Source organism: Bactrocera oleae, chromosome 5 (assembly GCF_042242935.1).
Source record: "Bactrocera oleae isolate idBacOlea1 chromosome 5, idBacOlea1, whole genome shotgun sequence".
In the NCBI taxonomy this organism is placed as follows: domain Eukaryota; kingdom Metazoa; phylum Arthropoda; class Insecta; order Diptera; family Tephritidae; genus Bactrocera; species Bactrocera oleae.
Genome location: NC_091539.1, coordinates 557,538 through 572,338, shown reverse-complemented (window position 1 = coordinate 572,338; position 14,801 = coordinate 557,538). Strand labels below are relative to the sequence as shown.

The window sequence follows — 14,801 nt, the reverse complement described above, 5'->3', positions numbered from 1 at the left end:
TAATTTTTTTATAATTTTTCTTTCTTTTTGGTTGCAAACGAAATTGAAATTTACGGTAATGGTTAAAACCAAAAACAAAACAACACTAAAAACTTAAAAAAAAAATTACAACAAAATTAACCCTACCACTACTACTTTGCTACTACCAAAAATGCAAACCTGGCTTTTGCCTACCACATATTGGCAAAATATTGCATTTAACGGCAATTCTTGGTTGTGGAAAACTCTTTGAATTTGCGCGCATGCTAAACAAAAACAAAATTAAAACCAAAAAAATATTTAACCAACCGTAAAACCCCGCTTAACCTTTATGTATCCGCTCGTGGTTGCATGCGGTTGTGTTGTGTAGACATTGAGGACATCGGACGCAATATCTTCGACGATGATGAAATAATACGCGAATACGCGCCACACGACCGCAGAGTTTTGACCACGGAGGCGCCTGTGCTGGAGGGTTCGGACGCCAAGGAGTACTACCTCTACAATTCGGGCCTCTATGAAAAGTCGAACGCGCAACATTCCTGCAACGAACGACAATTCGAGTGCGGCAACAAGGTTTGCATACCTTTGCAACTGCGCTGTGACGGTTTTTACCATTGCAACGATCTAACGGACGAGTACGGCTGTGATCAGTACAGACGCACAACCTTGCCGCCGCCGAAGCTTGTGCGCACCACACACGCACCCTGGTGGAATACCACTGCCGCCATAACAGCAACAACGACGACCAGCCGGCCCAGTATAACAACAACAGACGCAATTATTGTCACACCCGTAGTACCCAGTAGGTTTCTCCAAACAATCAATTAGGTGGTGGGCTGTGGTGAAAAGAACTTGAATATTATAATTAAATATGGTCTATTATTGGCAAAATTGCTTAAAATGGCGACTGCTGCCTCAAACTAAATTTTGCATGTTTTGTGAGTGGCAACTCTAAGGACTAAGCAAATTGGGTTAACCGTGCGGCTAACACAGTCTTGCTGCTCTGTTTCGCCACTCGCAAATAATACGCGCCCACTTGCAACACACACGCACACACACACAGACACATGCACATTTGCCCAACATCCATGCAAAATTTACTTATACCGCAGCGCACTAAGTACAGTTCAAAGCAAAAGCTCAGTTATTATTATTTAGTTCAGCTGCTTTTTGCGCTCAATTCTTAATTTTGCACATTTTACTCAGTTATTTGCAACACACTCAAACGTACATTCTCTCATATTTTTACGCGTCACACATTTCACTCATTTTGGTTTCTTCAAAATATGCTCTCAACTCACCAAACGCACTCGTAGGCTACAACAATAACACATGCCTCGAAAATATTGAGTTCGCGTGCCGCAACGGCGATTGCATACCAATCGAGAGCGTTTGTGACGGCGCTGCCGATTGTAAGCAGCGCGAAGACGAAGACTACAGTTTATGCAACTGCAGCAGCGATAAGGTAAGTCAGTTGCGTAGGCGCATGCGTGTGCGCTCCGCACACAAGCTGTGGCCGTTACTGTATAGCAAAGTTTACAATCTTGCGCACAGTGTGGAGCGCACGCGCCGCCCAGCAATGCGCGCTTGAGCCATAAACACTGCAGAAATGTAGTGACTCAAGCGCCTAATAATTTACCGTTATTATATGTAAATATAGTGGAAATGTTTGCGCGGCGGCGGTTGCATAGCCAAAACTCAAGTCTGCGACGGCAAGCGACAGTGCAAGGACGGCAGCGACGAGAGCATTTGCCGTAAGTATCACAGTAGTGACTTAAAGGGCATGCGTTGCGTATGCGTAAAACTAATCATTCAAATTTATATATAAAAATATGTATGTATGTATTTGTTCTAAATAGCGGTAGTTAACAAATAGTGTAGTGTTATATGTTGCATGCGCATGTTTTATAATATTACAAACAAAGACTATAAATACAAATGAATAGATTTAAGCATTAGCGTAACCAAATTTAGCCAATTATTTGTATATCTAACAATATATATAGTCAAATGTAGCCGATAAATTAGCTTAACAAAGACTAACTACTTTTATTCTATATTAAAATGAGTAAAACATATTAGTTTATATTTTAGTTTTTCTATAAGCTTCTAATGTTGGCTAAAACCCAATAATACTACAACAACTTAAAAGTTTGATTCAAAAAAGTTTAAGAACCACTGACTAGATACCTTTTACGAAACTTTCTATGCTCACCGCCAGCGACTTTGCACCCCACTCACCAAAATCACTCACTTACAACCTACAAATACTCGAATTAATACGTGCGCACCCTTTATATACACGCGCACACCCACTAACCCACACAGCTTATGTTGCTCTATTATTTCTTCTCATTTGTGTTGTAATTTCATTTCACTCAATTAACAAGCATTATCTATTTTCACTCAACTTTTACTATTTCACTACTCAATATTGAACTCATTCATCTATTGTAGATTTTCATGCTAAGTATAATAAGACGCGCATTGTGAATGAATGTCATAGCTTTCAGTATCAATGCGCCGATGGTATCTGCATTTCGGGCTACAAACGTTGCAACGGCATAACCGATTGCGTTGACGGTTCCGACGAAAATAATTGCCCGTTAAATTATGATGACACAACTTACGGTATACTCAACCACTTTTTTCAAAATTCTAAAGTTAAAATTAAAACCCTGCGAAATTTTTAATCCAATATTAACACTACTCTCATGCCAACGATCTGGCTGCAAATGCAAAAGCACAATTGTTTGGATTGATTGGTTTCATATAAGCAGCGATTAAGTTCACAATGCACTGCAAAGCCCTAATCTAATTGAACCAGTAACGGTTCCGTTCCTCTCTATTCTTGAATTTTGCGCAAAGCATGTTTTAATTATATTACATACATTTGTATATATCTTTTCCATGCCACATACCATACACGCACACAATTACACATAAACTCAAACATTATGCCACGTACTCAACACTCATGCCACGACGCCTCGGCCCGTTTGTTTGCCCGCCACTAGATTTCGAGCCGGATCCCGCGCTCAGCGAATGCGATATTTACGAATTTGAGTGCGACTACTCGCGTTGTATACCAATTGAGAAGAAATGCGACGGTTACCCGGATTGCGATGACGAAACTGATGAATTACAATGTCCGCCGTTTACAGGTACGAGTCAAATCCAAGTCTGCGAAGGCTCAAACTATACGACTACCATGCACCGTGAAAAACTCAGCACAATTAACCACTTATAAGTGTAAAGAAGATAAAAAAATTTAAGCTCTTGGAATGCTAACTAATATGTCTATGTATTTCAATTTCCACTGATATAAAAATACCCAACACGATTGAGAGAATATATACTGAGTTTGTGTTGATTGCGGTACTGCCAGTCGTTTTTGCTGACGTCATATTAGCGCATGTTATGAAATTGCAGTTTAACTGCTGGTAGTTTACTCTCAACATTTCCTCGGAAAGTCAACAAAAATTTTATTCGCACAATTTGGTATATATTCTATCATTCGTGAACCATACTTAACCCACACGAGTGACAATCATCGGTCTAGTGGGGCCTTCTTTACAAATTAAACTCCAAAGTTCAATGAAAAGAAGCAACAGTACTCTCTCAGAATCGCACAAAAAAAAAACCTGTCTGCTGATAACTCGTTAATTCAAGCCTAAATTTAGTCATTCCAGTGCCTTATAAATACTCAGAACAATATACCATATTTTCTGATAAATTTTAAATTCAAACATTCACTAAGAGCATGCTATCCAATTTTTTATTAAACCCGTTTAATTTTTTGACATTTTTCATTTTTGTTTACATCAATCAATCGTTCATTCATACATTCACAGAGCATTGCCACGAAAACGAGTTCGAATGCGATGAAAATTATTGCATACTACGCGATCAACAATGCAACGGTATAGTCAATTGCAATGATGGAACCGATGAGCAAAATTGCACATTTTGTCGCGACAAAGCTTTTCTGTAAGACAACAATTTCCTGGATAACAGTGATATTTGTTGGATGCGCCTTGAAGTTGAAAATAATTGTTTGAATATATGAAAATTACTGTATGCAAATTACTAGTAATTATTACGATGTATTAGAACTACGCTACAAGCTTTCACTAAGTTGTACATAAACAAAAAAGCTTTTCTGTGAAAAGTTTCCAATTTGATTAACGATTTTTGTAAAATGACCACAGAGTTGGGTAAAAGCTTTTTTGAAATAAACGATGAAAGCTCTATTGGAAAAGCTTACACATTTCCTACTTTAAATTGTGCGAAATGAATAACATCAAAATCTTCAAATGAGTATAGTGTTATTTGAAAGCTTTTTTCAAAAAACGATGGAGGCTCTATTGAAAAAGCTTTAACATTTATTAGTTTAATTTATGTTCTGAAAATTGAATTACATTGAAATTTTCAATTGACTACAGAGTTATGTAAAAGCTTTTTTGAAATAAACGATGAAAGCTCTATTGGAAAAGCTTACACATTTCCTACTTTAATTTGTGTTCTGCAAGCTGAGTACGAACTTAATTACAAAAAAAAATGTTCAGATGAATACAGAGTTATGTATAAGCTTTTTTGAAATAAACGGTGAAAGCTCTTGAAAAAGTTTTCACATTTGCTACTTTAATTTGCATTCTGTGTGCTAAGTATGAACTGATGACATTAAAATTTTCATATGCAAACGTAGAACTTTAATATTTTCTACACATGATGAGCTTTCACACAAGCTATTAGCAAAAGCAAAGCTTACTATGTATTTCAACGCCTGTCCAACAAATATTGCTTATTACTAAACGCTGCGAAATATTTTATTAATGACAATATGCAACATTTTATGCGCGCTCATCAACGCCATTACAACATATCACAACAACCACATACGCAACATTACATACACACCACAACACCACCATTTCACAACATGCAACATATCATCATACAACCAATTACATGCATACAAACCAACTGTCCACAATACTGCTTGCTTGACCGTGCAGCTGCCTCACCGGCGAATGCATTTTGCCACAACAGCGCTGCAACGGTCATCCCGATTGCATCGATGCCAGCGATGAACAGAACTGCGGTAAGTGCTGGAAGTGAGCGTTCAGGCGCCATCTACAAGTATTCAGCTAGTTTACGTGCGCCAAAATCGATCACTACTCAATGGCTTTGAACCAGTTGCTTAGTTCTTTAATATGCTAACATTTTCTAACGTGTTACAACAAAACAAAACATATGTAGTTACTATATAATACGATATCTTTGACTATATAACCACACCTTACTGCTTCCCACTGCTTATGCGTCACATAACTATTTGCATGCACTCTCTGCAACTTTAGTGTGTAGTCTCATGCCACAATTACGCCAAGCCTCTCAGCTTGTCACTTTAGTAGTCTATTAGTGTAGCAATGAAAGTTTTGAAATTTTCACGTGAATTCTTAAGTCACAGTACGTTTATTGTAACTATATGCCGAGACAACTATATATTTCAATTATGCAAACCTGTTTCATGCACTCGCACGCAACAACAATGTTAAAGAACGAGCAACTGTAACGGCAAAAATCGAATGTCCACGACTGAAATTCCTGTGTAACGGTACCTGCGTCGATTGGAGTCTGTATTGCAATGGCAAAATTGACTGCGACGATGAACAAGATGAAAAAAACTGCGCTGGTAACGAAACAAATTTAATGTTCAGTTAAGAAAAGTGAATAATTGAGCAAAATTAAATTGGAAAATCATTTCCGCAAGCTTTTTCGTAAACAAAAATTTATTACTTACTTATAGTACAAAATTGTGCTGTAAACTTTAATGTTCTTCACAAGCTCACACTCTTTAGCTGGTAATATTGTATATTGAGTTTAATTTTCATTTTGTTTAGAATTCTGCAATATATTTTGATAAAATATCTAAAATGTGCCCACTACTTTGATTGTCTCTCGCCAAATTTCGTTTTTGTTTGAAACTCACAATACTATTTCAAAATGTGGCTATGCAGCTTTTTAACTGAAAGCTAACTGGTCCACCTCGTTTTCGAAATTTTCTAAAAACATATTGAATTTTTGGCTTGGTTTCTTCAATTGTAAAATATTTTACACATTGTTGCACATTTGGCTCTTAGCAGAGTGCGTGTGTTTTGGAATTTTTTTAAATCTATTAATATCATCGCGTCTAAACAACAACGCATAAAAGTGTGCAGCGCTTCAAAAAGTTTAAAAAGTCTTCATTCCAAATTTGCCCACTTATCGAAAGCTCTACCCTACTCTCTCACTAACTGCCACTGTCGCTTCATACATTTTGCTTATTTATTTACTTTTGATTTCATTTATTACTCTTTATATGTTTGTATATAAATATATTTTTTTAAATTCTTTTTTTGTTTAATTTCATAAAAACTTGGCACATCACATAACCGCACTTGTGTTCATTTTCAATGTTTTTTTATCGTTTCAACTGTTTCAACGTGTAATTTATGTTTCTATGCTGGAAAACTAAATATCATTCAAAAAATAAAAAACAAAAACAATAACAACAACACATTACATTCATTATTCATTATTGTAAATGTTCACCAAATTAAACACCGACTTCGCCAACAACAACATAAAATTGTACATAGGCACAGAACATGAAAACGATTTAATAGCGTACGTGTCGAATAAGACCTGCCTTGCCTACCAGTGGCAGTGCGGCAACTACCAGTGTATAAACAAAGATTATCTGTGTGACGGGCGCGTCGATTGCATAGACGGATCGGACGAGTCGCCCAGGCAATGCAGCAAAAAGGGTAACAGCACAAGCAAAAACAAAGATTCTAAATAAATCACAAAATTTTTTATGCCATCGTCCTTTGAACAATATGTGTTCGTATATTTAATAATAATTTATGTATATTTCGCCTTAATATGTTTTTATGTGAATTTATGTAAAGAACTCACAGTTTTGCCACCAACAAGCATTAATGAAAACCGTTCCACTTACAGCGCTGCCATACAAACCATATTAACCACTAATCCATATCATTTTGCATTTCTCTCTCTCTCTCTCGCTGCGTAACTGCATATACTCATGTGTGTCGACAAATATGCTTTCTCATATCGCCACCACTCATCAACCTCGCTTGCTACGCTTTTGAACGACCTTCGCACGACTGTAGTTGCAACGCGCCACACACCGGAGGACTGCACGGCCGATCAGCATTTTTGCGACGACGAATGTCATGCGGACTCGATACGTTGCAACAATGTTAGAGAGTGCACGGACGGCAGCGACGAGCTAAACTGTACACCATATCCGCCCACACGACCACGCCCATTGCCCAGCTACCCATGCCCGATACATACATGTCCGAACGGCAAATGCTACTCGGAGAGTGAACGTTGCGATGGCTCACGCGACTGTGACGATGGCGCCGATGAGGCAAATTGTAAGTGCACACTGTTCCCGAGCGCTGCTGCTTAAACACGAGTGGTATATCTCACGAGCACACTTGTATATCTCGTATGCACCGAGTATAAACTAGTTTTTCTTCGTTTTACGTAAAACTGCACACAAATCGGCTATGTGAAAATCGGCATTGAACTATATGTAGGCAAATGAAGTCGAAAAAGAGCGTAATTCAACCAGCGGCATAAAATCAAAACTTGAATAGAATAGACCATAACCTAACGGCTGAAAAGCTTTCGAGCTAGCCTAATAGATGTAGCTTTCTTAAGCTCAAATGAGCTCTGCTATATTTTGTACCTAAGGCTGACTTTTCAAATAGATATACTAGGTGCTATTTTTTAAATTTTTTTTCGGTCCATCGTAAAATTTTGTTGGCAATACCCAAAAAGAAATCACTGCAAGTTTGAGCCCTTAATATTAATTTTAAGCACTGGACCAAGGCGTGTAAAGATTTCCCGTTGAAAATACACGCAAACGCTGATTTTTTTATTTTTAAATCTCTAAAGCTTAGAGGCTTTGCGTGGCAACACTTTGAGCAAAGTCGGGTTTTTTTTTCAGATTTAAAAGCTCCACAAAAGTGGCCATTGCGGCCAAGTTGTAACTCTTACAAATTTACGAAATGTACTAAATTATGGAGCACACGCTGACGCTCCGATAAAAATCCCGATAATGTACTGGTCGTAACGTCTACATTTAGATGGATATTTGTTCGAGCCTCGCTCAAATTGTGGTCTAGGGGCGGAGGTTCCGCCAAAAATTAAAAGTATTAAACAGATTTATAGAGTTTAGAATTTAGAGTGCTGTTGTACGCAAAACGCGCAGAGTCTAGTTTGTGTTAAGTTAAAGCGGCGTTGAAATGTATTACGCTTAGTATTTTTCGATAATATTCCATGATATAACAAAAATGAGAAAGAAAATGCTAAACTAAGCGACGTACTAAGGTCTACCAGTAAAGAAAACGACTACAGTCGCCAATAAGGCTCATCTCACATTTGCGACATATTTGGAACTGCTCTCGGTAACCAGCAAGCTCGACAAATCGTGTTGGGCAATAGTTGGTCGCATGACCCTAACCCATTAGAGCGAATTAGCAATAATATAATATAATAAAACCAAAGCTCTGTTGTTTTTTGGTCAACTTGCAAACCTCGTTAAAAAAGCACCGACCGTCGACTTTCACACGACTTCATTTGCTTAACAAAATTCAAAATTCTCCTCATTACGCGGCACATTACTGTCATATATTTATATTCACCTGCTTTCTTTACACACACCATTAAAGAACTTTGTGTGCGCAGCTTTTGTCATTACTCTAGCAGCACTTTGTAATAAGTTTTCTCATCAGCCTTTACATAAGAACTTTTATATTTACTGCTATGTAACTGTGCATTAGGGTGGAGCGAAAGAAATTTTTTTAACATCTAAAGGCGGCTTACTTCTAAAGAAAATTTCGAGTTAAAATTTGTATTTTGTAAAAAAATTTTAATAAGTGTTCTAGAAGCTGCGGAGAGTCCTCTTTCTGGCTAATTAAAACTTATCAACTTAAAACAAAAGTTTGTGCTCATTATTGGAGTTTTAAAACAAGTCTTAAGCGTTAAAATAAATTTTGAGTCAAAAAACGTAAAATTACCGTTCGGTAATTTTTATATAAAGGTAAATAGTTTAAACCAAAAAAAAATTTTTTTCCCAAAAATTTTAACTTGAAATTTACTTTAAAAGTGAGTGAGCCTCTAGATGTTAAAAAAAAATTTTCTTTTTTTATAATCTACAAATTTTACCCTCAGGCCAAGCAAAAAAAATAAAAAAAAATGTTCGCTCCACCCTACTGTGCATATGCTTTGCGCAGCAGCAATTTTTAGAAAGGTTTTCATTGCCAATATTAATTACTGGCGCTTACGATTACCTTATGCAAGCTTTACTAAAGAAGAAGTAAAACGGTTGGGCAGTCTTTCTAGAAACTGCTGCTGTCGCACAATTACTGAGCGCCTAACATTTATTTACGCTTCTTTCTTGCAACAACACGCAACAACATGCAAATATTCTCAATCTATCTATTCACCTCTTTTATAAAAAAACAAAAAATACAAAAAAAAAAAAAAAACCAACAATTATTTAATCCGTTGTAAGGCACCACCTGCAAGGAGAATGAGTTTCTCTGCTTTGATCGTCAGTACTGCATAAATGAGACGCAACGTTGCGACGGCTACTACGATTGCAAAGATTTCTCCGACGAGCAAAATTGCATTGGTTAATACAAGCATTACTTTCAAATTATTTTGCTTGCATTTTTTTAATATTTTTAGCTAAAGTTCTACTATTTTATATTGTATGCGTTGCAGTTTATTATTATTAAATTTATATTTTCTTATATTATATTAGATATATTTTAATTATGTTTTAGCTGTAAGCTAGCATAATTTATTTTAGTGCAACTTATTTTCAACTTTCAAACATAGCTTAAGTGTAGGCGCATGCAAATTGTACCCACATATGTTTTCTGCTAAATACTCTTATCCGCTACAGCAAGCGGTCTGGCGCATGCAAAGCCGTTAGTCATAGACATATTGTATATACTTTATTTATTTGTAAAATTTTATTTTTTTGTTGCCCCAGCAATTTAGCAAACTCTCTTAAAGCAAGCAACTATTTAAGCGTACCCCCAGTATACTAGTTACGTTGTACCGCCACACAAACTGTCTGCGGCTCAAATTAATTTCTTACTGTTTCAATTCACTCTCGACCAGGTTGCGCTGCCAATCAGTTCCGTTGTCGCAATGGTGACTGCGTTTCGGGTAACGCCCAGTGCAATGGCTATCAGGACTGCCGCGACGGTTCGGACGAGGAGGACTGCGCTGAGCCGCCCTATGTTGTGCCCTGCTCCGGCTCGCAGTTCCGCTGCAACAATGGACAGTGCATAAATGCGGCGGCGCGCTGTGATGGCTACACCGATTGCGCGGACAGCTCCGATGAGATTTCGTGCAGTGAGTACATGCTGTGTATTTTTAACTATTACTGTCACTTTTATCACTTGCTTCATTTATATATAATACATTTACAAACACTTTACATACTTACACATAATGCCACATACATTCATCTATCGACAACTGCATACATACCTAAACGCATACGTAAATAATTCGTGCTTGCATACCGGAACTGACACACAGAATATCTGCGCGAACCGCAACTGGAGTTCGAAGGAGCTAGCAAGGCGTGCGGTACGCTCATGTTTCGTTGTGAGAACGGTCCGTGCATACGTAATGCGTTGCGCTGTAACGGCGTAATCGATTGTCCGCTCGATATTAGCGATGAGCTGGATTGCAATCCCAGTTCAAATGAGATTGAACGTAAGTTTTATGTTGAACGGTAATTTAGGGTGCCGGTCGCACATATAATAATGAAATAAGTAAATATTAACAATGGCTAGGCAATATAGCGGCGGTATAAACATACAGTGAGCTTGAAAAATCTGCATACTAATAATTTTGATTTGGCCCCATAACTTATTTAATCAACCACTCACTTAACTACACAAAAAAAGTAAGTTTTTCAAATAATAAAAAGTCTATGCTGAAACTCGTTTGTTCTCTCCACTTAACTCATACACAAGCACATACACCGTTCATTACTTATTTGTATTATTATTTATAAAGTGTACGCCTAACTCAAGCTTTGTTTTTTCACAGGAGCTGTAGATTTTCCAGCCTCAAATCCAGAATTGAACTTGAAAACATACCCCGATAGCCAGATCATCAAAGAAAGTGAGTATGCGGCCAATTTTTAGCCACAACGCAATAATTTGATTAATTTGCTTATACAAAATACCGTTATAATATCGAAGTGCCGTTAGCGTGAAGGCTTTTTAAACATCAAAAATGACTTTTCTGCGCAGCTTCACGCTCTCGACTACTCTCGATGCAATAACCATATTACGCGTACTTAGATTTCGAATAATTCTTGCTTTTTATACTATATTCCGCTTTTATTCCCCAAATTCGAAATTAAAATCTGTAAATTAAAAAAAAAAACTTTGCAATGAAACACAGGATATATTAAGGAGGGTAAGTCGGCTTTATTTTAATGCTTAATTGTGTATGCAATTTGCATACTTCTGCTGTATGAGACCCCGTCCAAGTGGCCACCGCACGAAATGGCAACCGTATACAAATGCACTTTTGTATTCGATTTGTAAATACAATTATACACACACACACTTAAGTGTACATATATAATATTATAAAACTCTAAATGCCTACCCTACCACTTGCAACGCTCTCCATGAATTGGATTTTGTATAGCTAGCCAAAAAAGTGTCCACATTGTACCATATAGAACACAGTCGCACTGAATGCTAGACACCCACAACACAAACTCTACTATCAAATCGTTTATTCTAATACCATTTCATATTTAACACACTGTTAAGGTCGCGAGGTTATCTTCCGTTGCCGTGACGAAGGCCCACTGCGCGCACGCGTCAAATGGACACGCCCTGGTGGTCGTCCTCTACCGATCGGCTCACGAGACAATGGCGATGGTCGTCTGGAAATACCCAACATCCGCGTAAGTAGCGCAATAAATCACACATCACTTAATTAAACTCTTATTTGTATGCGCAAAATTAACCGGTATTCCTTTAGGTTGAAGACTCCGGTCAATATATTTGCGAGGCTGCAGGCTATCCCCGTCATGTCTCTGGACAACAAGTAACCGTACATCTGACAGTGGAGAAATGTAAGTAATTGTTTCTACCAGCTTCCAAATAAGCTTAGTTATTTATTTACAACCGCATTTACCAACGTGCGGACGCAGCGTGGGATGATAACAAGTACCACATATCCTCGCCTAAAATCAGATACGGCACAGTGCCGCATATCGGTGCAGAGTTTTTCGGTTTAGGTACATTTTCCTGCAGTGTTTGTTTATCAGTTGCCCTAAAAAAACCTCTTTTTATCTGCTTACTGTTCTATTTTTTAAATAACCCATAACACTGGACTTCACATTCCAAAAATACGCCGGTAAACATAACTCCACACACGTAAACTAGTATTTTATGGTCATTTTATTTGACATTGCCTTCCTTACTTGATCCACAGTGAATCCCGACAACGAACGTCCACCAACAGCTTGCCGTGCCTACCAGGCCACCTGCCGTGACAACCAATGTATTGATAAGTCACAAATTTGCGACGGTACTCCGCACTGCGCGGACGGTTCCGATGAGGAGAGTTGCAGTCATGGTCTTAAATGCCAGCCCAATCAGTTTATGTGCCGCAACTCGCGCTGTATTGATCGCATCTGGCGCTGTGACGGCGAAGACGATTGCTTCGATAATTCAGATGAGGATAGTTGCGACCCCGAGCCAAGTGGTGCACCATGTCGCTACGATGAATTCCAATGTCGCAGCGGTCATTGCATTCCCAAAAACTTCCAGTGTGACGACACAAATGATTGTAAGGATGGTAGCGATGAAATCGGCTGCAGTAAGTTCACTAAAACTTGTCTGCATAGCACTTTATTTTGACATTTTTCTTTACTACTTTCAGTGGCTCCTGCCCCAATTCGTCCACCGCCTCCAAGTGTACGTTTACAATCAGGCGAACCCTTGAATATTACTTGTGTTGGCACCGGTGTACCAGTACCACTTATCGTTTGGCGCCTGAACTGGGGTCACGTGCCCGAGAAATGTGTCACGAAGAACTATGGCGGCACAGCTACACTATACTGCCCCAATATGGAATCACAAGACCAAGGCGCCTACTCTTGCGAAATACTCAACCCGAAAGGACGCATTTTCGTTACACCTGATACACAAGTGACAGTCGACACTCTGACAACCGCAGATGTCTGTCCAGCTGGCTTCTTTAATATGCTCGCTCGTCGTCCAGATGAATGTATCGACTGTTTCTGCTTTGGCATATCCAAGATTTGCAAGAGTGCCAATCTCTTTAACTTTGCCATTCAACCACCAATTTCTTCGCACAAGGTCAAGAATGTAGAATTGAATCCGTATGGTGACATTATCATCAATGATGCACCAATTCCCAATATCCTCAGTCGTCATCATGGTGTGCAGTTCCGCGTATCCGATGTGGGATATAACAGTCGTGAACAGCCTTACTTGGCACTGCCTAATGAGTATATGGGCAATCAGTTGAAATCTTATGGTGGCTATCTGCGCTATGAAGTCAATTATATGGGCAATGGACGTGCCAACAATGCACCCGATGTTATAATCACTGGCAATGGTCTTACGCTAACACAACGCGTGCACAATCAACCAGAGCCGAATGTGAAGAACAAGATTTCGATACAATTTAGTCCTGGTAATTGGTACAAGACTGATGGACGTCGTGCAACACGTGGTGAGGTCATGATGGTACTCGCTAATGTGGACAACATTCTCATCCGTTTGAGCTACATTGATGCTACAGAACGTGAGGTTGAACTTACAAACATCGTTATGGACTCGGCTGGTCTTGATGATCAAGGCTTAGGCTCAGCTTCGTTGGTCGAGAAATGTGTCTGCCCACCTGGCTACATTGGTGACTCTTGCGAGTCGTGTGCTCCTGGTTATGTGCGTGAGAAATATGGTCCCTGGTTGGGCCGCTGCGTACCTTTCGTACCAGAGCCTTGCCAACCAGGTACCTATGGTGACCCTGCTCGTGGCATACCATGCCGTTCTTGCCCATGTCCACAAACTGGTTCAAGCAACTTTGCCAGCGGTTGCCAATTGAGTCCCGATGGCGACGTAACTTGCGACTGTCTCGAAGGATACACTGGCCGACGCTGTGAGATCTGTGCTGCTGGTTATCAAGGCAATCCGCTGATTCCTGGCGGCAGTTGCCATCCAGTTCCAGAGAGCACATGCAACGCTGAGGGCACTTACTATCCACATCCTAACGGCACATGTGAATGCAAGCCGTTAGTTATCGGTCCACGTTGTGACACCTGTGCTCCAGAATCCTTCCATTTGAACAGCTTCACATACACCGGTTGCATCGAATGCTTCTGCAGCGGTTTGACAAAGCAATGTTCCAGCAGCAGCTGGTACCGCGATCAGATTTCTTCGAGCTTTGGACGTTCAAGCGCCCCACATGGTTTCGAGTTGATTCGCGACTACAAAGCCGCTCAGCCATCTCAAGTTAATTTCCAACAATATAATAGCGCTTTGACTTTCAGCCAACAGTTGTCTCCCGACCCACTATATTGGAGCCTACCTGCACCATTCCTTGGTGACAAGATTACCGCCTATGGTGGCAAACTATCGTATAATCTCAGCTATAACCCACTGCCAGGTGGACTTATGTCCCGCAACACAGCACCCGATGTTGTCATCAGCGTA

At 39.3% G+C, this 14,801-nt stretch overlaps 1 protein-coding gene across 29 annotated transcripts in view; it reads left to right on the top strand.

Annotated features, from left to right (window-relative positions):
* Nucleotides 1-14,801, top strand: part of trol (terribly reduced optic lobes) — a 146,918-nt gene that overhangs the window by 107,522 nt on the left and 24,595 nt on the right. For 11 of the 29 annotated variants that reach the window (XM_070110115.1, XM_070110120.1, XM_070110118.1 and 8 more), the window contains 16 exons: nucleotides 350-784; nucleotides 1,299-1,447; nucleotides 1,643-1,736; nucleotides 3,000-3,146; nucleotides 3,837-3,972; nucleotides 5,001-5,086; nucleotides 5,546-5,680; nucleotides 6,627-6,794; nucleotides 7,164-7,433; nucleotides 10,198-10,434; nucleotides 11,143-11,217; nucleotides 11,503-11,517; nucleotides 11,883-12,019; nucleotides 12,097-12,190; nucleotides 12,553-12,939; nucleotides 13,003-14,798. In XM_070110115.1, the coding sequence (XP_069966216.1) occupies nucleotides 350-784; nucleotides 1,299-1,447; nucleotides 1,643-1,736; nucleotides 3,000-3,146; nucleotides 3,837-3,972; nucleotides 5,001-5,086; nucleotides 5,546-5,680; nucleotides 6,627-6,794; nucleotides 7,164-7,433; nucleotides 10,198-10,434; nucleotides 11,143-11,217; nucleotides 11,503-11,517; nucleotides 11,883-12,019; nucleotides 12,097-12,190; nucleotides 12,553-12,939; nucleotides 13,003-14,798 (4,361 nt within the window). Of the gene's footprint in view, nucleotides 1-349; nucleotides 785-1,298; nucleotides 1,448-1,642; nucleotides 1,737-2,439; nucleotides 2,614-2,999; nucleotides 3,147-3,836; nucleotides 3,973-5,000; nucleotides 5,087-5,545; nucleotides 5,681-6,626; nucleotides 6,795-7,163; nucleotides 7,434-10,197; nucleotides 10,435-11,142; nucleotides 11,218-11,502; nucleotides 11,518-11,882; nucleotides 12,020-12,096; nucleotides 12,191-12,552; nucleotides 12,940-13,002; nucleotides 14,799-14,801 lie in introns of all 29 variants that reach the window. The other 18 variants (XM_070110142.1, XM_070110116.1, XM_070110128.1 and 15 more) reach the window with 18 other exon arrangements.